Source organism: Pogona vitticeps, chromosome 2, assembly GCF_051106095.1.
Source record: "Pogona vitticeps strain Pit_001003342236 chromosome 2, PviZW2.1, whole genome shotgun sequence".
In the NCBI taxonomy this organism is placed as follows: domain Eukaryota; kingdom Metazoa; phylum Chordata; class Lepidosauria; order Squamata; family Agamidae; genus Pogona; species Pogona vitticeps.
The window spans coordinates 150,655,146-150,679,953 of NC_135784.1; the positions used below are offsets into that span (position 1 = coordinate 150,655,146).

General features: G+C 44.3%; 1 protein-coding gene across 1 annotated transcript; it reads left to right on the top strand.

Moving 5' to 3' along the window:
• The first annotated feature begins 280 nt into the window (after nt 1–280).
• Nucleotides 281–23,894, top strand: WNT1 (Wnt family member 1). Its single transcript, XM_020786330.3, has 4 exons — nt 281–941; nt 7,396–7,649; nt 15,414–15,679; nt 20,472–23,894. Exons 1-4 carry the CDS (start codon nt 841–843, stop codon nt 20,958–20,960), a joined length of 1,110 nt encoding a protein of 369 aa, XP_020641989.1. The 5' UTR covers nt 281–840; the 3' UTR covers nt 20,961–23,894.
• Nucleotides 23,895–24,808: the final 914 nt, after the last annotated feature.

A 24,808-nucleotide genomic window follows, 5' to 3' on the forward strand; every position in this document is an offset into this window, starting at 1 on the left:
AAGCGCCCGGCGGCCAGAAATCCCTCGGAACGCATGACTGGCCGTGGCCCGGTGCTGGGCTGGGGCGGGGTGGGGTGGGGTGGGGGCTGGGGCCGCGGAATGACAAGCATGAAGTAAGAAGCCCCGCTCCTCCCGAAAGAGAGGCGTGAAGTTACCTCGGGCCTCTTGGAATTTAATCTGACGGGAAGGGGAGCGGCCCGTCAAAAGGGCCTTGGCGGCTTCTGTCCGTCCGTCCGTCTGTCTGTCCGTCCGTGTCTCTCGTCCACCCCCCCCACCCCCACCCCCACCCCAACTTCCCTCCCCGTCGAGCTGTGATGCGTCTTTTTCGCGCAAGGGCGCATTGTTCGCGGGAGCGCACCGCGCAGGGGCTTCCTGGCTGGATGGCTCATTCCATGGCGACCCTTCTCGCAGCCTCTATAAGAAGCCGGTCCGGGCGAGGGGATCGCAGAGCTGCTGCCAGAGGCCCCGGGCTCACAGGGCGCCAGGCACCGCTCCCCTCGCGCTAGCCCTTTCTCCTCTGCTCCACCTTGGAAGACTCATCATCACCACCAGACGGAACTGCCAAAAACTGAAACCCTTGGAGCGGTTCTTGGGGAGAACTTTTTTCGTTTCAACTTCTCTTTGTCCCATCCTCCCTCTTAAAACTTGGATCGGGACTCAACCTTTTTTCTTCGCAAGCGAGGACGCCCCCCTTTTCCTGGGCGCCCGGTGCGCGCCTGGCCCGCAAAGATTTTGGAGACGGTTTCGCGCCACCCCACCTCTCCCTCCACCCACCCATTTTCGCTCCGCTTTTCCCCCCCTTGCGGTTCCGCCGAGCAGGCAGGCAGGGCAGGCGAAGCGATGAGCCCCGTGGCATTAATGCTAGGCTTGAAGACCTTGTGGGTTTTGGCTTTTTCCTCGCTTTCCAACACGCTGGCGGTGAATAACAGCGGCCGATGGTGGTAAGTGCGCTTTACGCGCGGCTGCGCTATTTTGGCAACCTTTCCCAAAATTCAGGGACTCGGGAGGAGGTGGGATCGAGAACGCCGCAGGACGGCTTCCAGGAAGATCACCTGCGCTGCAGCCCTCTCCGGGGTGCTCCCGCCTGAGAGCGTCTTAAAGTGGTGCCAAGCGCCCAGGTGGATGAACAGTGAAGCGAAGATCCGAGGGGGCGCACGCTGGCGATCTGAACGTGGTTTTGGCTTGCAGGATGCCCAACCGCAGGCTCGTTATGTCGCCTGGCCTTTTGCTGAAGGATTCTGTTCTAGCCAAAGACCAGGGCAGGCTTGGGTCTGTCGCCTACAGGAAGCACTCTGATGGAATTTAAACAAAACAAAACGAAACAAGAAATCCCAACAAAACCTTTTCCAGTCAAATTGCTGCTAGGATTAGATTTGTAGATATGATCGGGCCATACAGGGTTTTTTTTAGAAAAACTACTAACAAGATGCAGCATCACCAATATCATCAGTGGTGCTGCACAGGAGTAGTATCATGGCCTTCCAGTACTTGTTAATAAAAATACAGGTTAAAAAGTTAGGAGGCTAGGTGTTCAGTCTGGGGAATAAATTGTGCACTTTTGCTGCTATTTATTCCTTTGCATCTGTTGTTGCAAAATTTTCATTCTTTCTAGCATTTCTTCCTCTACCACTGATAGGACTATCAGAACTGCTACTCTCTTTCTCTTCTACTCCCAGTAGCATTTTAAAAAATCCTGCCGTGCTCCCAGTAAGTGACAATGTTTCTGGAATTCATTACTCCCAGAGGTAGATCTATGAAATACTGTAGATATTTTTTAGCGGACCAGCCCAAGGCTACCAGTGGATCCTGGACAGAACCTGGTAAAGTTACTTTTTTTGAACTACAATGTCCCAAATACTCCTGCCAGCCAAATTTCAAGCCCAAGCCACTCCTCTGCTCTTTAAGCACATGTCGGATCATCCTTCTTATGAATTTGATAGCAGAGGAGAGGCATCTGTACTTTGTGTTTGCATTCTGGGTTGTATTGCCTTGTACATTCACTTGCAGTTGGTTGCTTTAATCCTCGGGCATAAAGATATTATAGTCCAGCATTTGTGTGGATCATTTGTTAGCTCCAGTACAGAGAAGCGGCCTGTAGAACTACAAAATCCATCTAACCGGTTACTTGGAGCAATTCGCATTTTGAAAATGCAAATTTCCAAGAGACTAGGATGACTTTTAGTGTAGCCAGCATCAGGTGTGCAAAATCCTTTATTAGTATGTGCAACTGCTTAATGCAGCAGAATGAATTGGGTAGCTTTACTTTGTCTTGGAATATGAAAATTAAGTGTAAATCTGCAAGTGTGAGAGCCAGTGTGATACAGCAGGTAGAATGTTGGAGCAGGACTCAGGGGGACCTGGACTCAGGAGAACCACACTCAGATCCTCATTCAGTCATGGGAATTGAGGTGAAATACTCCTTGAGCATCTCACAGGCATAAAAAAACCAATTAGGGTCATCAAAAATCAGAAACTATTTAACGATATATAAGGTCACCACAATAAGTCTGAGGAGGTACTGCAGCTCCCACACTTCTACATGGTAACTGTACACCTTGTATGACATGCCTCCAAAATGTTAGGATTCTAGCCCACCAGAAAGTGCATGAACAATTGTGCCATTCCTGTTCCAGTGAGCGTGTTAGCGAGGCCAAATGTCTTTCGTGATGCAAATACATAAATTCAGCAGTGGCGAAGTTTTAATTCTACCTGACATTTCACAACAACAACGCCTCTTTTGAGTCCATACGGAGGATCCATATAATGGTTACCTGCCCAAATACTCCACCTTGCAGAGCTTGAGACTTGGCCTACTGTACGGACGGTCTGTACACGTCAGACTTCAGCTGTCACTTGTGGGACATGCCCTGTTTTGAGGCAGTTTTAATCATCCCTGTGTGCCTCAATATCTAGCTTTCTGGGCCACCTCAGAGTACCAGAAATCTTTCAGAAGCGCAGATCTTGCCTTTTCATCACATTGCAGGGCTAGCCTGATCAGGCAGTTGCCTCAGGCAGGAAATTTTGATTGTCAATAAAAGATAGTAAATTGTTAGTCATTCAATAATTATTACTCAATTTTGTATTTTATTATTATTTAAAGATAATCCATCAGAACTTATTAAATGGCAGATGATGATGATCCTATGTTTAGGGCGAGGAGGTCTGTCTGTGGGAATTTCTTCCTTGCATGCCAAAATTGGCTAGCCCTGGTTATTCTGCAATTTGACCTAATCAAAGTAAGAGTCCCTGTGTTTAAATTGCTTTGCCTCAGGTAGGAAAATGGCTTAGGCTGGCCCTGAGGGAGACATGTATACAAATCTTTCTCTCCTATTTTTCGTCAGTTGCATGATTGCCAAATTTTCGCTTATCTGGTTTCCTGAAAGCATCTTCAAAATAGTGAGGAGCACAATTTGAGCCTGAGGAGGTAAAATACCTTTGTTCTCTTTCAGAGATTTTTCTACTCACAGAGATGTGTTGAGCCATCTATATATCAAATTTCAGGACTATAGCTCTTTAGGAAGTACATAAATAGTTCCATCAGTGAAACATTATCCACATGTTGCTTGGTTGGTACTCTAGCTGTAGAAGTTCTAATCTGCAAGTTACTTGTTAGTAATAAGTCACAGAGCAGCATCAATAGAGCAACATAAATTGCATGTGGATTTATACATAAGTTGTGGATTGAAGTGTTAGGCATGTAGAACCAGTCAGCAGCTTACCTTCAAATAATACTAAGAGCTAAGGGACAAGATAGCACCAATTTACATTTATTTACTGTATTTATTTCAGTTTCTATTTACCACGCCTTCAGGCATAAAAGCAGCTAGTGATAGGATCTAGTTCTTAAAAATGAAAAGAATTAAAAGCAGTTTATGGCCATTACCAGAAATTAGCACCAACCATATTACCAGATACCACTGGATCGCCAATTCAACCAATACTTTCTGAAACAAAAAAACATGGCCTTTTATAGAAGTGCAATCCACGAGGAGGGTCCTATGACCTATGTCAGCCTTCCCTTCCCTCTGATTTTAAGTCACACCAACTGAGGCTGTTCCCCATAGCATCTGCTTGGCGTGTGGAATGTCTTAATATGTGGATCCTCTCTATCCTGTGGACAGGACAGCATTGCCAGGACACATGCTGAATGCGAGGTGCTACTACGGAAGCTCTTCGCATGATGTCTAGGAGCCAGGTGGCAAGGAGCCACCTGCAGTTTGCAACCACTGCATGTGGTATTACCGCACAGGTGCTGTTTTCAGAAGCCTCCACTGGGTGGGGCATGATGGCTAGGCTGACCCTGAAGCACATGCGACTTAAAGATGAGTTGCTAGTGTGTTGTTCCTCTTATTTTTCAGTTGACTTGCCTCTAGACTCTGCCCTGGATGAAGAGGGTGATGAGGAGAAAAATGAAATTGTTGTATATATTTTAAAGGGTCCACCTGTACATCTTGCATTGAAGCCCCAGTGAAATCAATAGGACAAGTTACTTATAAGAAGTCTTTCATATGGATTTCAATACAAAGCTGGTTATCGTTGTTGTCATAACATACACCCAAACATAAACATTAATCATCATACATTTATTTTTATTTTAGTTACATTATTGACAAAATAACAATTAATTATATTATTCATATATTAGCAATATAATATACATAGCATACCATTATTAATTGCTATTTATATTTATACATGTTTATATGTAATAAAAACAGTAGCAATGGGTTGTGTTGAAATTGTTGATGATGATGTATTCTGCTCCGTATCCAAGACCATAATTTTTCTGTGTTGTTTTTTTGGGGGGCGGGGTAAAAAGAGAAAGAAACTACTACTTCACACAGTGTATCACGAACATATAGAATTCTCTGTCAAAAGATCTGATAATGGCTGCTAGATTCCTCGGCTTTAATAGCCTTTAAAATTGGGCAGAAAAGGCTAGGTCCATCCACACATATTAACCATGGCAGTTAGCAGAAATTCTCGTAGACAGCTCTCCACAATCTAATCTAAGATACATTGGGACTACAGCTCCCATCATCCACAACTACTGTGGTGAAGGGGTCCTGTAGGGTTTGAGTGGCTAGTTCCGGCCTCTGCCATCCCAACACATCTGGAAGGGCAGTGCTAGAGAGAGGAAAGTGACTGTCAGACTAGGGCAGGGCTTTGCGCTGCTGCTGGTGGTGTTGATGGCCTTGGGTGGGGGGGGGTGGTCCAGAGGCGGACTGGACTCCTGCAGAAAGACAGGGAAGGTTGCCTTCTAAATGATCCTACCCGAGCTGCTCCCTGCTAGAACTCTTTGTGTGCCAGCTGGCTATGGGAGCCTGCCCTGCCCAATGCCTTTTTTTCGTGGGATTCGCTCGGCGTTTCAGTCTTCTCCGCACTCTTTTGATGAAATAGGATTTGGGGAAAGGAAATTCTCGCACAAGTCGTTCCACATTCCAGGCATGCCAAATATACCAGATTTCAAACATATTATGAAATTTACTTTTGGCAATGCTCCAGACATTTGCGGTGCCATCTGGCTAAAAATGGGAACATGTGGCTCTCCTCCCGCTTAATAACTGGATTGAGACCCTGTCTATAGGCCTTGATGCCACTGGTGGAGCCAAGGCGTCCGGTGACTGAGATCATTTCTTCATGGCTCATCATGCAGATTCCCCAAGAGAAGTGGGAGTAACTCTATTCAGTCCTCCACAATGATAAGGTCCTACTCGTTAATATTTATGGCTTCAGGGCTTGTTATGAACTCGTCTGTTCATTGAGAGCACCAGGGGAGAGACTGCTGAATGCTTCACCAAGGTCTGATGTTCATTTGGTTAAAACTAGAGAGAGGGCCTTCAACTGTGGTTGCGTTTAAGCTCTGGAACTTCCTGCCTAAGGAGGCCCTTCTTACTTGCTGTTTTAAGTCTTCCACCTTCCGCCTCTCAGCAAAGTCTCACTCTTTGTAGAAAGGTATCCAAGTTAACAGTTTCAGTTTCTTTCTTTGGTATGTTTTAGGTCAGTGGTTCTTAACGTGGGTGATACTGCCCCCCCAGGGGGCGATTTCATTTTTCAGGGGGGCAGTAGAACAAAAAGGGGCGGTGTGGGGGCGCTGGAGCAAGCCAAACCTGTTAAGATGGCTGCAGCCTTTTTACAGTGTGCATGAATATATATTTTCCTCCAATCTTAATTTAGTTTCAGAGTTTTTGTCTTGAAATTTTTAGTTCCTGCATTGCGGTTTGTTTTTATGCCCTTTTTATATTTCTTTTTGCATCTTAAAATTCGCTTACAACTAAATAATTAAATGTTACTTTTTGGGAGCATTTCATTTTCTTGGAATTGAATTTTGTTTTCAGAGGTCATTGGATTTAAGTGTCTTAAATAAATAAATAAATAAATAAATAAATAAATAAATAAATAAATAAATAAGATATCATCACCGTGGGGAAGGGGGCGATGATAACTTCTTCAATGGCTCAAGGGGGCGTTTCTTTCAAAAAGGTTAAGAACCACTGTTTTAGGTGATTCTTATGATAGTTTCAGCAATAAACCAGCCTGTAGGAAGTTTCCATTTCTAAGTTTTGAACTGATTTGACATGTATTTTTATGGTTGTTACCACTTCTTATGCTTGTCTCTTTGGTTCTTATTATTTGTTGTTCTTCCTTTAACTGATTTTAATTGTTGGCAGCTTTTTTGGAGCAATTTATGGAATGGTACAACTGAATTGAAACAATAATTAATTCCAAAAAGAGTAGATTCATTAAATGAATGGGATTTTAGTCAATAATGCAATTCCTTATGCATTCCCAATACTTATGCATTCACATGCATAAATCTAGTTAGGATGAACAACCAGATTTAGCCCACAGAGATAAAATATTTAATGTGCAATGGGAACGTAGCTTGCCCCAAGATGCAATAGTTGAAGTGCAATAATATTTCATATTTGTTAGGTGAAAACTAATGCGATTTCGTATTTGATGCTTACCAAATCATCACACAGTCTAAATAATTCACATTTTATGTATAAACAATGGCATAAAACCAATGTGATGCTGATGCTGCATGAGGAAATATTCTTTATCTCCTTGTAATCATTAGCTGTTCCAAAAGGTCTATGAACCCTCCACAGATGACTTTTGGGGTTCCGGAGGGGCAGGCTGCTGCCCAGGAGACAAGAGATCAACTCTCTCACTTATGGAAGCAGGCCTGCCCATGGTCCACCATATTGGTTCCTGGCCAATCTGCCAGTGTTCAAAGGCGGGCGTTCAAATGTTAAATTAGGAATTTCACATTCCACAGTTCTGCCTGGGGAAATCTAAAATGTACAGCAGTTACATTCCAAATATTTGAAACTTTGTGTTCTAGCTGTCGCCATCAACACTGAAGGCCCTTCCATTCTTTGCCCACAGGGGAATCATCAACGTGGCCTCCTCCACCAACCTTCTGATGGACTCCAAGAACGTACAGCTGGTGCTGGACCCTTCCCTGCAGCTGCTGAGCCGCAAGCAGCGCAAGCTGATCCGCCAGAACCCCGGCATCCTCCACAGCATCAGCAGCGGCCTGCAGAGCGCCATCAAGGAATGCAAGTGGCAGTTCCGCAACCGGCGGTGGAATTGCCCCACCATGCCGGGGCCCAACATTTTCGGCAAGATTGTCAATAGAGGTAAGGGTGGCTTTGGGAGATGGAGGGTGGGGGAGAAAGAAGAAGCTGGGGATGGGGGTCTCTTCCCTTTTCTGGGACAAGTCTAGTGTAGTTGAAAGGATACCAGAACTTGGAGACCTTGTTACTGTTCGCGGCCACTAGCTGTGTATAATGCTGAAAAGATTCTCACAGGGTGGTCAGGATTCTACTGATGTTCCCTACAGGTTTCTGGAAGTTGCAGGTAACTGAGGAGGAACGGGGATGTGTCTTCAGTTACATATCTGATCATGTACCTGAGTGTGCAACAGAGCTGCACCTCAACAGTTAGGTGCAATTAGCGTTGGCAAAGAAACTCCAGCAGAATTCCAATCAGAATCTCTTTTCCTCTCCATTGTTTGTTCTACTTCATGTACAGAGTCTTTTTCTTTTTTCCTTACCCCTTCCATTCCCTTTCCCTCTTTCCAAACAATGAATCTGCACCATAGCATGTGTCCGTTCACCACAGGACTTTTTACAAACACACACGCACACACACACACACACGGGGGGGGAGAGAGAGAGAGACAGACAGACACAACACCCCCCCTCTCTCACACATAGGGTTCTAGAAAATAATGGCCAGCAAAACTGTTCTGAAGGCCACGCTGCTGACCAGTCTCAACCTGCTGGCCAGACTCAGAGGCTGCCTAACAGCCCTTTTGTAAGGTAGGGGTGAACAGAAGGTAGATCTGGATCTACTGCTTCATTTCTGGTTGATTTGCAGTAGATTGGCAGGGATTTCAGAATTCCATGACAACAACAAAAATGATGACTCTCACTCTAAATCATACTGCTGAAATGACAAAATTCCTGGACTCAGAATGCTTTAAATTTAAGTATATGCTATTTGCTTTAGGCTTCAGTTTGTGGACCTAAGGAAGCTAGTTTTGCTTTTCAACCTTTATTCAGCTTGACAGGATATTCTTACTCCAAGAGACATAATTTGCTGCAGTAAATCATACAAAACTAGGCATTTTATGACACTATCACTTCAACATTTGTAAATAATGTCTCTGAGTTTCAACTGTTTGCCTTGTGCAGTTATTTTTGACAGGAAAAACCCCAGCTAGAATAAGAAAACAAATTATAGCAAAATCTACTGCGTTTTGTAATTGGAGTACTTTTTTTTGTCTCAGCCCATGTTAACATGACACAAAGAAAACCATCTCATACTGCTTTACTTTGTTGCGGAGAAGCAAAAGTAAAATGCACTGTTTATTGTAGTCTGGCCTCATGCAGGAGGCGAGGACCAAGAGAATTCTCAATGGCTTCAGGAAATGCTAGATGTGTACATAAAATTCTAATTCTGAATACCCTGACATTCTCAAGGATCAGAAAATCCTTCAGAACTCATTCAATGCATGTTTTTAAAAATCCATTTTGTTCAATGGAGGCTTGAAGTCTTCTCACTGCACACTCCTGATATAAATTACTCGGAACTTCTTAAAGAAGTCCTAGGATATAAATAGACAAAATATATACAAAAGCAGTTTACTGATTTTGGTGTTTGGTTTCTTGTTTGCAGGGACTAGATTTGATTATGTCATTAAAGTTGCCCTCACAATACAATTTTGTTCTGGGAAACTGAACAGCAGTTGTTGGGGTGTGGCTGAAGTGGATTTGGGCAGCTTAAACATTTATTAAGAACAATACAGTATTTAGAAGAAGAAGACGCTAGTAGCAGTCCTGGAAAAGGAAATGTGTATCATTTCAATCTTGCACACAACTGGGCTTGTAAAAGCCAACTGGTATCAATGAGATTTAAGCAACTTGAGCATGTGCATTGCGACTGGAATCCAGTTTATCTTCGAGTAACAAAAAGTTACGCCCAGCATTACATTTAGCAAAGCAGATTGTGCAATTCAATGGTGCAACTACTCCCGCACTTACAGCTGTGACCAATTGTGCAATGTGCTAACGGAAGTGTTTTGTGGTCAGCACTTTCACCTTGGCCCTGTTTTTGAGTTACACAACAGGATTGCAATCAATGAATTATTGTTGTTGTGATCATTGTTACATCAATAATAATATTTCTGTCCCAGACTTCTGCTGCTTAAAGCAACTAAAAGCACAGATCACAAACAATAATCAGAAACTCTACTATCAGCAAGCAGCAAACAGCATAACACAGATAAATTTATATGCCGCCCAGAGACCTTTGGGTAGTGTGGGCGGCATATAAATAAATAAATAGATAGATAGATAGATAGATAGATAGATAGATAGATAGATAGATAGATAGATAGATAGATAGATAGATAGATAGATAGATAGATAGATAGATAGATAGATAGATAGATAGATAGATAGATAGATAGATAGATTCATTAACAGGAAAACATGCACACACTCTTTCTCTTTAAAATCAGGCCAACCAGTTGCATTGCCAAAGCCAGAAACATGGCTGTTGTTCTTTCGTCAGCAGCACAATTACAAGTGGATAATTACAAGGGGTCACCTGCCTTAGTCCTTGGGATGTTGTACTTATGTGCTGTCAAGTCACATCTGATTTATGGGAATTCTAATGAGGTTTCCAAAGTTTATGAGATATTTAAGTGGTTTTATTAGATACACACACACACACACACACACACACACACACACACACACACACACACACACACACACACACACACACACACACACACACACACACACACACACACACACACACACACAGAGGGAGGGAGGGAGAGAGAGAGAGAGAGCAGTGAGTTTCCATGGCCAAACAGGGATTTGAACCCAGATCTCTCATGTCCTGTTTCTTAATTGTATCCACTACACCACACCAACTCAGCCATCAGGATGCATGTGCACAATGACAGCACATGTATTGCAGCTTGCCCCTGTCTAGCACTCATGGATGTGATGAAGTATGACTCCCATAATCCCCCAACCAGTGTGACCATTGGCTTTCATCAGCAGAACAAAGAGAGGAGCAATTTTAATCTATTTCTTCCTCTCCCTTGCCACCCCCTTGATGCATTTCAGAGGGTTGGAGATCCTTTGGAACAGCATAGGAGGAGATTCAGAAAGAGGAGAAGATGAGCCCCTAAAAGTTACTCTCCCCTCCCCAATTCTGTTCTGATTCTCCACTGGATCAAAGAGTATTCTGTCACTAGAGTGACACAGATTGAGCCCATGATTATCAAATTCCTCTCATCTTCATACAATATATATATGTGTGTGTGTGTTTTGTCTTGGAAATACTGCCCTATTGCATAGCCAATGGTGAAATAACTGTCCTTGCTTTTCCAGCCTCTGAGTTGTTATTATTCATTGTATTTTTTTCCCCTCACCATTCCTCTGTGGAACTCAGGGTAGCACAAATAGATGTTACAGGCATGTGCCCCATAGTGTCCTCATGACAACCCAACCGGGGCGGAGGGCTCTAGCCCTCCTAGTATTTTTGGACAACTGCTACCATAATCTCTGCCCCTTCCTCATCAGGAGGAAGTAAGGCACCACAAGGGTGATGCATGTTCATGTGAAACAGACCCTTGGAAAAGTAGAACTTAGATTGCCTTGAGGAGGAGGCCACTCAAATATATAGCTCTTGTGTGCAAAAAAAAAACAGTTTACTTCTGAGATCAACATATAAACACAGCCCGGCATATATCCCACCAAATTAACAGCTGGGATTTGTACATCAGGCATCATGTATTATTTTAGCTTTTATGGTAAGTCATTATTACTATTTCCCGCCCCCCCATGAAAAGGAAAGACATTCCTTTCCCACAAACTCTCAAGCTTTGTTACTCTAATACGCCCTCCTTCTTGCCCTTCCCCCTTCCTTCCCAGCAAAAGAATTATGGATGAAGGGTGAGCATTCTGTTGATGAACGTTTTAGCTGAGTCAGTTCGAAAGAGGATTCTGTTCCATCAGGCAACAGATTTAAAGATCATTTCAGGCTGCCATCCCAAGGGAGCAGAGCTAACTTCTGACCTTACTGTTAGGAAGAAGGAGGAAGTTCCCTCAGGTAGCAGATTTTGGGGTGAGTGGGTGAGAACCGTTCCTTTGTTGTTTCGAGCCCCTTGGCCATTCTGTTGTCTTTGAAGGCAGAGCTGAGGGTGCTGGATAATCCTCGAAACCACTGGTTGCCAACTTTAGGTGACCAGGTGTTCTTGGACTGCAATTCTCAGAAGCCTTCACCGCTAATTGTGCTGGCAAGGGCTTCTGGGAACTGCAGTCCAAGAACATCCAGGGACTGAAGGTTAGCAACCACTGCTCTAAACTCCCCTGCTGTCCTCAGGTCTGGCATATCTCCACTGCCAGTATTGAATCAAGGAACCACCGGCCATTACAGAGATCTTGTTAGAACAGGGGAATTCCTCCAGCTCTGAAACACTGAAGGGGAGAAGCCGAATACTTAATTCCTCTGGTCCAGGCAAGATGGCCGACGCTGCACCAAGAGCAAGCTGAGTCAGCATTCAGAGCTTGGAAGGGTTTTTTTGGGGTGGGGTGTCTATATTTCCCAGAATCCCCAAGCCAACATGCAGTTTCTAAATGGTGTCAGTGTTTGATCAGGCACTGGCAGTTTATCAGCTCTCTCACAAAGCACAGCAGCACAAGGAACAAGAGCAACAACCTCCCCACCCCCAATCACAGCATCTCTCATGAAAAGACGTTATTACATTCCAAGCATCTGTGCACCAATCAGCAGGCAGGAAGCAGCATGACTGGGAATCCATTTGTGGGAGAAGGCCTATTTTGCAGCAGGCAGATCCTCCAGGTTACACAGTCAAGTTTTCACAGCCATTACAAAAAAAAAGCCCTGACAGTTTGCCCAGGGACAGGAGCAGAGCTTAAGACAGGTGCAACTTTCAGAATCCCTCCTGGCTAGAGATGTTGGGAGATGCAGTAGAAAACCTCCCCAGCTTTCTTATCCTCCACTAGAACTGCACCGAGGGATGTAAAACATGGCTCAAATCTTGTAGTCTGACAGACGCTGAGCATACTCTGAGAGCCCACCCGCACGGAGCATTTGTTTAGCTTTCCTTGCACTCATTATGCCATTACTGCATCCCAATGTCCACATGATACACAGTTCATAGGGTGTCAAAAGACTCAAAATGGAACAGGAAACCTTGTTTTCCAGGGGGGATTACACCACTACCAGGCTGTGCTGTATTTTGCTTCTGATTTGCTCAGATTTGCTCTAGTGCATGATCTGCTCTTGTGGAATCCATTACCATGTGGATGCTTTGTGGGTAGGTGTATTTTGATGATGCTTCCTCATGGGCACGATTCTGCTAGTCATTCTGCACATACACACACACCACATACTGTACCATACTGCCTCTCCTATGGTTTCCTTGGGATATCAGCAATTCCCACATTCTGCTTTGTAATTTTTTCCCCTGTGAAATACATGTTGTACTGTAGCACAAAAGTGAAAGCTTAAAAATTTAACCTGATGAGACCTCAGGGAGCAATTCTGGATGCGTATGGACAGGTGGTACCGAGAAGACCCAGTGCATCCCAGCACAATCCAGTAACAAATACTCTCCCCATGTATCTACACCAATACTAGGATGATCTATTCAAATGGTGTGTGGGGGAGAGCCACAATGATCAGCAGCAACCCCAAAATGACCAGGGACAACACCACAGTGTAGACAAACAGCACCTTTAGGAATTAGATTGGGATGTAAGATAGAGAGACTCTTTGCTGAAGCTTCTCCTGATTCGTTTTCACAGCCCAGCAATTAAGCCCAGTTTCCCTTTTCTCTTGCCTGAGAAAACAATGCAGATCTCAGAGAAGTTACATTTTTGAGCTATGGTTCTCACACTGTCCCAGTCACCAATTTGATGATGGCTAGTGTGTATTGGGAGCAATACTCCAAAAACTGTAACTTTTACCAGTTCTGGCATTTTACTGAGCTTGAAATTTCTGAATAAAAGTACCCACTATCTGCCCGCTGAAGTTCAGCACAATGCTCAACTTGGCATAAATCCAATAGTTAATCCCAAAGAGAAGGGATAGAGTCATTGAAACTTGGCAACTCAACAGTTATGTGAGTTCCATTGATTGAATGGCTGTGCTTTTTACCTGGGGCTAACAAATATACTGAGGCCCTTGAAAATATGCATACTGTATTTCCAAGATGTATGGTACATTTCAGGTAAACTGGTCAAACTGAAATGTATAACATTAATCTTCTCACTGCTGACAGCAGGAATGGAGGTTATAAGTACAGTAGATGGGAGACATGGCTATTACTATTGAGATCTTGCTTTTAAAAAAGTATGGGGTAATGCATTGACAGAAATCGACAAGAAGGAGAAATGAGAGAGCAAAAGGAAATAGATTCTTCTAATCCTTTTTTTAAGTGTGGAAAAATGTGACAAAATAGCAATGGACAGATTTCTTATATATTCTCTTCCTGATGATCACATACAGTATATCCACAGACATGTAAAATCCATGCTAGTGAGTTGAAGCTGGTACATCCACCATCACACCTGTAGGGGAGCCCAAGAGCTTCTCAGGGAAATTGGACTTTCGAAGTGTCCTCCCATATTTCACAGGTAGAGAAAGAAAGATCAGAATCACTGAAGAGCTTCTATACTTGAATTCCTGCTGTCCAGTCTGTTCCGTGTCAGCGGGAGGGTATAGCTAATGATAGCGTGCTTGATAATAATCTCCAGCTAATTATTTCAACAGCAGAATCCTCTGCATGTTTACTTGAAAGCAGGTCCCAATATGTTCAGAAGGTCTTGATTTCTAGAAAACGTAAAATTGCACCCCAAGGCCCTAAAATTCCTAGGCACTGTACCAAAATTTTAATATAGCAAACATAAATCAGTCAGCAGTATTAAAATCTAATTCATAAGGCACAGAAGGAAAAAGGGGGGTAGGGAGGTAAGGAAAGGGGCAAAAGCAATGTCAGGGATTACTTGTTCCATAGTGTTCCATATCCGTTATAATTTTGAGATAAATTTAGAAAATTTGTGTTTCCTAAACCTCAAGATGAAATGGAATGCATTTAAAAACAGTACTGTATATCTGTGCCCTTCTGAATGCTGCATTTAATCTGTATGTTCATAGATCAAACTATGTGTGCAAAAACTGGGTGTAATATTCAGTAGGTTGGAGCACTTAGCTGCAGAGTCCAAATTCCCACCATGCCTCCTGGGAGGAGGGCAGCTGAGATTGCCCCAAGGGTATGTGGCTGATGGAGTTACGTGCCCTGCCACCTGTGTGGCCTTGAGCAAGCTGCAGAGCCCTAGAGTAACACTAGGAAGAGGGACTGATAAATCTCTTCCAAATACTTTATATGCAGGCAATCCTGGGAGGGTCACTATCAGTTAGAAAGAACTTGATGGCACACAATGATTTTGTTGTATTTGTATTTTCTGAATGTTGCATAGCAACATCCCATTTATTGCATGGAATGGCAAACAATGCCTATTCTGAATGACTCTGAACATTTTGGAACCTTGTCAAAAACAAAGCTTGAATATAGTTCCATGTTGGGAATTTTGGTTGGGTACCGTATATTCTGCCTGTTTCAAGAAAAGTCCACTTTTCAAGGTGTCTCCAAGGTATTTCCCCAGAGTTTACTGGAAGGGAAGAAAGAGAAGAGATGTTACAGGTACTCATGCCGCCAATAACATTGGCCACTATTGCATGTGGTGTGGGCCTTGTTCTGCATTCATTGAAAGGACACTAAGGAGTTGTTGACTTCTATGCTATGCACTGACCTGTCCTCCTTTCATCCTCTCTTGACCTCCCATCTCCAGGTTGCCGAGAGACTGCTTTTATCTTTGCTATCACTAGTGCTGGCGTCACACATTCGGTGGCCCGCTCATGCTCAGAAGGCTCCATTGAATCCTGCACCTGTGACTACCGACGTCGAGGGCCCGGAGGTCCAGATTGGCACTGGGGTGGCTGTAGTGACAACGTGGACTTTGGCAGGGTCTTTGGACGAGAGTTTGTCGATTCCAATGAGAAGGGGCGGGACCTGCGTTTCCTGATGAATTTGCATAACAACGAGGCAGGACGTCTGGTAGGATATGACACAGCTTATGAGCCAGGAAGTGTGTGCTGAACTGTCTATGTGTGATTATGTAGGTGTGTGTATTGAGGCTGGAGGGCCATGTTCACCCAACGATAGGTAACACAGAGACTTCTGCTGCCAGTTAGACTTGTTGAATGGATCTCATTAATGAATTAAAATATAATCAGGCCACAGTTCACCAAGTCTTGACACATACACACTCACATACAGTACACCAAAACAGCTTTAAAAATCATTTTAAATTACAAGTTGATGTGTTGTGTTTTGAATAGCTGCTGAGTAGTTGCATGCGATTATCAAACTGATGCTGAAGAATTAACTGTGAGTGATTTCAATACATACAAAAATGGTTGTTCAGTTTAATCCTCTGTGTTTGTGTGTCTGTGCATGTGCACACATGCACAAGCATGTGCATGTGCATATGCTCATATATCCTGGGATAAAACTGCAAAGTGGCAGCCAAAGTCATTATGCTGTAGGAAGCAGCTGTATTGTGCATTCTGCAGCTAGCAGCATCTCTTACCACAGTGGTTCCCAACCCTGGGTAACCCAGGTGTTTTTGCAGTTCCCAGAAGCCTTCACCACGAGTTGTACTGGCCAGATTCTCTGGGAGTTGTAGTCTGAGAACACACCTGGGTTACCCAAGGTTGGGAACCACTGCCTTACAAGACTGCAGAGAGTCCTGTTCTCAGTGTCTGCACAGACTCATATAATACCTTCTGCAGCATTGTAGAAAATCTTTGGGTGCCTCCCCTGGATGGTAAGCTCCTTTTCTGACACCCGAGTGGTGCTGGCCTGGACAGCTTGTATCGCTGTAGTCCTTGTAGGAGAATAGCTTGAACAAAGACTAGTGTAACAATCTGCTGATTAGTATTAAGGACAGAGCTTAAAACAGTTCTATTTTGAACTACAAGTCTGAGAATGCCCTGCCATCATGGCCATCAGGTGGGGGATTCCAGTTGTCCAAAAAGCATTTTCCCCCCAAGCCCCGAAGGCAATAATCTTTCCCGACAGGTTGCTGCAAATCACTTGCACTGTGATGCACATCGCTTCTGAACTCAAAGATTCAACTTTGCTGCATTGATTGACTGAGCTGTCTGTGTTGTTTTGCCCAATCCTCCTTAAACGCTACTGTATTTGAGTGAATTACTGTCAAGATAAATAGTGGGAGCAAGTTCCGTAAGTTAATGCTGTATGATGTGAAAAATGTAGACCTACTTCCAATCCCTTTCGCCTGGGAGATTGCACTACCCATTTCCCCCAATGTTGTTGTTCTTATGTGCCAACAAGTTGGCTCTGAGTTATGGCGACCCCGTGAATGAGCACCTCCAAAATTTCCTGTGCTTGACTGCCCTGCTCGGCTCTTACAAACTCAAGACCGTGGGTTTCTTTAGGGAGTCATCTCATATTTGGTCTTCTTCTTTTCCTGCTGCCTTCCACCTTTCCCGGCAATATTGTCTTTTCCAGAGAATCCTTTCTTCTCATGATGTGCCCAGAGTAGGACAGCTTGTTTCAAGATTTTTGCTTCCAGAGATTGTTCAGGCTTGATTTGATCCTGGACCCACTTATCCATCTTTCTGGGAAGCCAGGATGTCCGAGTCAATTTTTCCCCTGTTAGCTTTCTTTGCTAGCTTTCATACCCATGCTTGGTGACTGAAATATAATAATGTCCCTAAAAGGTTGTCTCTTTTATTCTAATCCAAGGGTGAGCAACTGTGTCCCTCCAGAATTTGTTGGATTATAGCTCCCATCATTTTTCATTATCAACTGTGTTGATTTGGACTGATGTCAGTCCAACAATATCTGGAAGGCTACAGCCCACCCCTCCCTGCTTTAAGCAAGAACAACAACAACACATTTGTCTTTCCTTGTAGGAAAGATGCTTCAGACTCATGATTGTTCTGGTTGTCATCTACTACACATTTCAAGTTCTGTTGCATGTATTGGACCTCAGCCCCCATAATCCACAGCTTGATTAGGAATGATAGGTTGTATTCCAACATATCTGGAAAGTTCTGCAAAATTAGCCACAGTTAGCACTTTAGAAAACCCTGTATAGTATTTGGCCCCAGTCTTCCACCAGCCTTCTTGTTGAAGCTCACTGTGATCCCAGATTGTCAGCAGTCTTTCACCTAAAGACTGAGAAAGAAAGATATACAGCAAATCAAAAGTCTCACCTTGGACTTTTGCAACAGGAAACAGACAGTTCTGAAACAAGCAAAGATTTCCACAATGCTCTTCAATTAGGCAGGCCATTCCACAGGCCATACATCTGTAGTCCTGTCCAATCTATATGTCTGTTTACCCATTGTGCCCTTGTGTCCTAAAAATAGAACCTGATCAATGTATACTAGGTTGCTGAAAAACAAACTACTGTAGATATCGGCCCCTCTCCACACTTTCTTCCTGTTTCCTTTTGACCTCTTTCAAGGAGTTGCTTTTACCAAATTCTATCATTTGCTGAGAAATTCTGCCCCCTTTTATCTCTGAGGACCTGAAAGAGTGCCATCATGATCCCTAAGAAATCAGACATCCCAAACAAGGTGCTTCTTCTTAACTCCTCTCAGCTTTCTCCCAGAAGCCAGCATAAAACTGCTGTGTGGACATCCTGTGTGGAACAAGATCCAGTTCGACTGTCCTGCCCTCCCACTCTGTGACACTGGGCACAATTTATTATTCCATATTTTCCCCCCACGCAAGCCTCATTCAAAGGCTTGTGAAGGAGCTGTGGAACAACACGTTAGGAATGGCCTTGCAAGCTCTTGTTCTTCTCTCTAAGTTGTGTGTAGGAAACCATTCTCCTGAAACACGGCCCCATGGGTGCCCCTGATCTGCAGGTTGAACAGCATTGCCCTTAACGGTGTCCTCACCCTGCTGCCTGACCTGAGGGTAAGGCCTCTGCCTCGATGAACACATTTGTGCCGGGATGGTAGGCACAAGAAATCAGATAGTTGCCTGTGTCTGGACTTGGCAGTGCACGTGGCACTTCCTGTGGGCATATATGTGTGTGAGAGCTTCTCTATTCAAGAGATGTGTGCCTCCATTTGCTTTCCTGCAGGGAATCAGCCATGGGATGGATGATGTGGGTGGCAGTAACACTTGGCGAGAAGTGGGCTGCCACAGTAGGATTGCCACCCAACCCTCCCCCTGCAAAAAAAAAAAAAAAAATGGTAGGGAGGTATCCCTTAAGCAGGCAAACTTTATACTTGCTAGCCAAGCCCAGAACCACAAGCCAGGCTGCCATGTGGGCTCCTACACATCTGGAAGGAAATGGTTCCAATTCTTCTAATTGCAGCAAAACCCCTTTGGAAGGGAAAACTGTGGGCTTGGAGAGACTGTAGCCACATTCCGCGGGTGGGAGGAGAGCCCGCAAAGCGCCAGGGGAAAGAGTTCCCACTTGCAAGCCAACGGGGGGGGGGGAGAGAGATAGAGACAGAGAGAAAGGCCCGGCGAGGGGGAGGAGGAAGGGTTCCCTGCAGGAATAGCAAAGGGAGTGGGGATAGACACAGAAAGAAGAGAATCGCCATGCTGGATCAGAAGAAGAAGAAGAAGAATTGAGGAAGAAGATTTGAGGAAGAATTTCCCCTAGTGGCCAACCAGATGCTTCTGGAAGCCCACAAACAGGATATGTGGGCTGTAGCAATCTCCCACTCATTTGTCTCAGCAGCTGGTATACAAAAGAACCCTGGCTCTGAAAGACAGCCATCCTAACAAGTAGACATTGATGGTCTGCCGTGCACAACCTGACCTAATTCCCTTTTCAAGGCTATGCATTTTACCGTCACCCCACATCATGTGACAGGATTGCCCCAGTTGATAATTATGTGTATGCAGTGGGAATAGGTGATTCTCTCTTTTTTTTCCCTGTCCTGAGAAACCATGCAGAACAAGAAGGGGTCATAGGACAGCTTTTCCTGCCCAGCCTCAAGATTTTTTGGATTTCATTGCCCAGCCTGGCTAGTTACTTGGGAGCCCTGGGAGATGTTGCCCAAGGGATCTGGAGAAGGTCAGTTTTGGGAAGGCTGCTGCAGGATCTCACCAAAGTCCCGGTCGCCCCTGGTCTGCTTTGGTCTGCATCCAGGACATGTTCATCTGTGGCAAGAAGAAGAAAAAACAACAACACTGAACTTTAGATCGTTCACAGCACTTCACAAACATGATACCAATAATATTTGCAACAGTGAGGGATGGTAGGTTAGTGCCCTTATCCCTATATTGCAGATGAGATCGAAAGAACGCTGAGCCTGAGCGGTGCTGGCTTGCTTAAAATCAGATAGTGAATTTTGACAAGGGCAGGATTTGAACCCTGGATTTCCTTTTTTTTTTTTTTCCTCATAACACCTTGGCTAAAAATCACCACATGTCAAAAGTGTACAATGGAGGAGCCAAGTATTCAGGCACAAAAAAGTAGCCAGACTTTGGACAAGTAACTTGTTTGGCCTATAGTTTCCAGACCTCCTCAGTTAGCAAGGCCTTGTTGGTTGGGGGAATTTGGGAAATGTCACTTAAACAAGTCTCTTGTCCAAGATCTGGCGACATTTGTTTGCCCGTCTTTATTCTAGTGTGTTCAAGGCCCTGGACATGAGTGCCTTCCGTCTTGCTTTATCCTCGCAATAAATCTGTGAGGTAGGGTCAGTCTGAGAGAGCACCCACTGGGTTTTGCAGAGGGGTAGAGATTAGAACTGCAACTGAACGCACTAACCACTATACTATACTGGTAGCTCTTGGAAGGCTGAAATGTGTATCTCTAACAGACTCCTTTCCTTTGGTTGCTCTTTAGACAGTTTTCACGGAGATGCGCCAGGAATGCAAGTGCCACGGGATGTCTGGCTCCTGCACTGTCAAGACCTGCTGGATGCGGCTGCCCACTTTCCGGACCGTAGGGGACTTCCTCAAAGACCGCTTTGATGGGGCTTCACGGGTCATCTATGGCAACAAAGGCAGCAACCGGGCTTCTCGGGTGGAGCTGCACCACTTGGAGCCCGAGAACCCAGCCCACAAACCACCTTCCCCACATGACCTGGTCTACTTTGAGAAGTCACCCAACTTCTGCACCTACAGTGGCAAGATGGGAACGGTGGGCACGGCCGGCCGCTCCTGCAACAGCTCCTCGCCCGCCCTGGACGGCTGCGAGCTGCTGTGCTGTGGGAGAGGGTACCGGACCCGGACGCAGCGGGTCACGGAGCGCTGCAACTGCACGTTCCACTGGTGCTGCCATGTCAGCTGCTTGAACTGCACCAACATGCAAGTGTTGCACGAGTGCTTGTGAGCGGGAAAGGAGAGTGAAGGACATTCCCCCACAGAGGGGGGGAAAAAGACATTCCTGTTCCAATGTAAGGATCCAAAAATGCCCACCCCCAACAAAAACCCCGCCCACGTTTACACCCCTTCCCCATCTTTTGTTGGAAGAGCTTAGCACCCTCTGTTGGCCCAGAAAGGAGGCAGGCTAAGTATCTGCAGATTCTTGCCTTCACAATAAGTTTCTCCTTCCACAGCTTGAGTGGAGACTCAACACCATTGGGTGGGTTGCAGGTTGAAGCCCAGGAGGATGATTTTTATATATACATATACTTGCCAAAGCCAAGCCCTCTAGAGTTCAGGTTATTTCTCTGCTTTACAACTGAGAATTCTTAAGCCAGGCTTAATTTGAAACAGATCTCTTCATCAGGGCAGAGCCCCAGAAATCTTCAACATAAGCTCATTACAGTATATCCAAGATTTTAGGCTCTCTTACCATTAGTTGAAAATTTGGCTGTTGCCATCGATGTTGTTCAAGTACTACAAGGTGGCTGGAATAGAAAAATGCCTTTGAATTTACGCCAGATGGCTTTCTTGTCATCCCTCCTCCAGTCCCGAAATACTTGGCCAAACTTCCAGGTCACAGGAAGCGTCTTCCGTGCAGAACTTGGAAATGTTAGGTTTTTTGGACTACAGTTCCCACAGTCCTCGAGCCAGTGGACATGCTGGCTGGAGACTTTGGGGAGCTATAGTCCTCAATCAATCAATCAATCATCAATCAATAAATCAAAACTGTGTGTGTGCATGTGTGTGTGACACACAACTTAACTCCTTCCATTTTACAAATAAAGTGTAGCCTTTAAGGACTTTCCTTCTCATAGATGAGACACTGTACGCGATTACCAAGTGTTCGAGGGACCCTCATCTTTTTAGAAAAAGAAAATCTGCTTTGTGTTCTTGTATCCACAGGGCTTTGAGGACTATAACCCAATTATGTCTGGAGCTGAGCATGACTGGTGCCTGTGTCTTGGAGGTTCTCCTGTACAAGTCCCATCCAAATGAGTGTGAGCCCATCAAGAGCACCATTACGGTTCTATGGAACTCTCTCTTCTATTTAGATGCGTTAGGCACAGGAAAACAGCCTGGGTCAAGCGTATCCCATGGGGAGACTTCTGAGACTATGATGCCACAATCCCTCCCCACTCCCACCAGAATGTATAGAGGTCAGGCTACTTGGGGGATTCTGGGGGTCGTAGTCCACAAAAGTAATATTTCCAAGCTCTGCTCTCAGCCTGCTTTCCTCGATCCTCGGACATCACATATGTATGCAAAGCTGCAGGCAATATAGTGGTCTGATTGGTCAGAGACTGTTGGGATTAATTTTCCAACTGCTTCTCAAGTGCTAAGGCAAGCAGGCAGCTCCCCTAAGTTGCATGGTATTATTTATGTTTACAGCTACACCTAAATGCTAGTTGTGTGCATGCACATACAGACGTGTGTGTGTGTGTGTGTGTGTGTGTGGTTGCACGCCTTTCATCTGGAACATTTGGACAAGAAAATGTGTTTGTTGAAAATATTTTGGGGCAGGGGGAGGCATTTCTTTCTTTCCTACTTTCTCTCACCTTCTCACTTGGAGAATCCTGTAAGTAATATGCACTGAAAAAGTGGTTGGGATCGCTGGTAATTTTTACATATGTGTGTAAATAAAATATTTATTGTTGCCTGTTTCCTATTTTTGTAGGCCTGGACCAAGGTTCTTATTGCTCCTAGATTTATTGTGTTCTGAATCTTGTTCCTAGCATTCTAGAAAATAATAAAATATATATTTTTGTCAAGTCAACTGAGTCTAGTAGGTTTGCTACCTTATGCAAAACAGCCAAGAACTCAAGCTCCTGATTCCATTGTTCAGTTTTGCAACATGGGGTTGCTTTGGATGCAGACTTTAAACACACTGAAATGGACCTCTCTATATAACCTCTCTATACAGGGCACAAGAGTGTTGCTTGGTAATCTTTCCATTAAACCAAACCATTTGCAGCTGAATGACAACATATCTTTTGGGCACTCTCCCAAGCTCCAGCTAATGTCTCCAAGTGCTGGATAATTTACCACTTCCCTTGCTAATCTGTTCCAATGTTACCCGCCCTATTAGAAAGCCACTTCTCACTTCCAGCTTGAATTCATCTGACTATAAGCTTCCAGATGCTGGATTTCATATTGCTTGGGCCTGCTAGGTTAAAACGCCATCTTATTCCAGGAATGGGGACAAGGTCACAGGAAAGCAGAAAATGACAGGGTGCTATTAGTGGGAGGAGCATGATTGATGATTAATCATTCACAACTTGGAGTAAAATAGCAACACGGATGAAACTTGCAGCAGGGAAATCTGCACTGTATGTATGGACACATATTATTTTGGCATGGCTCAAGAGATGGATAAATGATCAGGCAAGTGTTTTTGTTTTTTGTTTTTCTTATGTAAATATGTCATCCAGAAACCATTTGGTTTTTTTAATTTAGTAGTAAATGACAAAAGTCCTGTTGCTTAGCATAGTACTAGAGTAAGCCTATGGAATAAAGCAAATCGATTCCTCAGTAAGTCCATGGATTCAAAAGGGCCCACTCCAATTGTGACTTACTATGCTAATATAGTAATTTATTTACTTATAGCATTTACTGTGCAAAAGTAAGTCCCAGTTAGAGTAGATTTATTTCAGTCCATGGAACATACAGAGGACTGGGCTCACTTAAATCCCCATTGATTCAGTGGATTGACTCTAGTGTGATTTGTTTGTTTGTTTATTTTTATTTGTAAGCTGCCTTTCTCCCTATAAGAGGACCCAAGGCGATTTACTATGCTACATAACAGGATTTGGACCAATGTATAAGTAACATTATTATCGGTCCCTCTGTTCCAACATTTATCAGTGGGCCGCCTGATGATTAAACCGAGATCTTGCCCCATCCTTGCTTTCCAACCTGCTTTTAACTGAAGATGCCAGAGAATGCACTTCAGATCTCATGCGGACACAGCAGGCACTCAAGACACCAAGCATCGATCGATCGTCCCTGTGATTCTCTCACCTGTTGAGCTTAGCAGCACCATTCTCATCTATGCTCAAGTCCTCAGCAAATGCAGGAAATGTTCAGTAACCTGTTATGTTTATTGTAGCCCACATTTCATTAATACACACCCAACTACATTTTTGGCTCCTTAGCAATTATTTCTAATCCAAAACCTGATCCTGCATAACTAGCATTCACCATGAAGTTATCCAGTAGATCAGTGGTTCCCAACCTTGGATGACCTAGGTATTCATGGACTGCAACTCCCAGAAATCCCAGCCAGCAGAGCTGGTGGTGAAGGCTTCTGGGAATTACCGTCCAAGAACACCTGGGTTAGCCAAGGTTGGGAACCACATGCATTGGATCCTGTAATCCTAGGGTGGGAAACACACTTTCTTGCTGGACACTGCAGCAAGGCCACCTCTCAGCTTTCTTTTCATGCCTTTTTATGTTAGACTGGGGAGAAAAGAATGAAGGAATGGCATGACTGCAGATAAAACACTCGACCCATATTTTCATCTGCTTCTGTCCACTGATGGCAACAACCCCTAGTCAGTTTTCCCAAAGATCAATGGGGATAAGGTTCCCCACCACAATTTCACCCTTAGAATCTGCTCCACAACACCAGCATTTAATGGGTAAAGCCACCAGCATTTCCTTCTCCACTTCTCCAGATAAACACTTTTGGTGTTTGCTGGGCTGCTATTTGTCAATACCTGTGAAATTTCTCATGACTGGGAAATATATTGCTTTGCCTTTTTTTGGGGGGGGGGTGGAGTTTTTATTGTTTCTCTGCCCCCCCCCATTTGTAGT

Excerpts from the sequence above, each read along its gene's own strand:
- WNT1 (XM_020786330.3), top strand. The coding sequence starts at position 841 with ATGAGCCCCGTGGCATTAATGCTAGGCTTGAAGACCTTGTGGGTTTTG. Across the intron at positions 7,650-15,413 it reads CGGCAAGATTGTCAATAGAG|GTTGCCGAGAGACTGCTTTT; the intron begins GTAAGGGTGGCT and ends TCCCATCTCCAG. Across the intron at positions 15,680-20,471 it reads ACAACGAGGCAGGACGTCTG|ACAGTTTTCACGGAGATGCG; the intron begins GTAGGATATGAC and ends GTTGCTCTTTAG.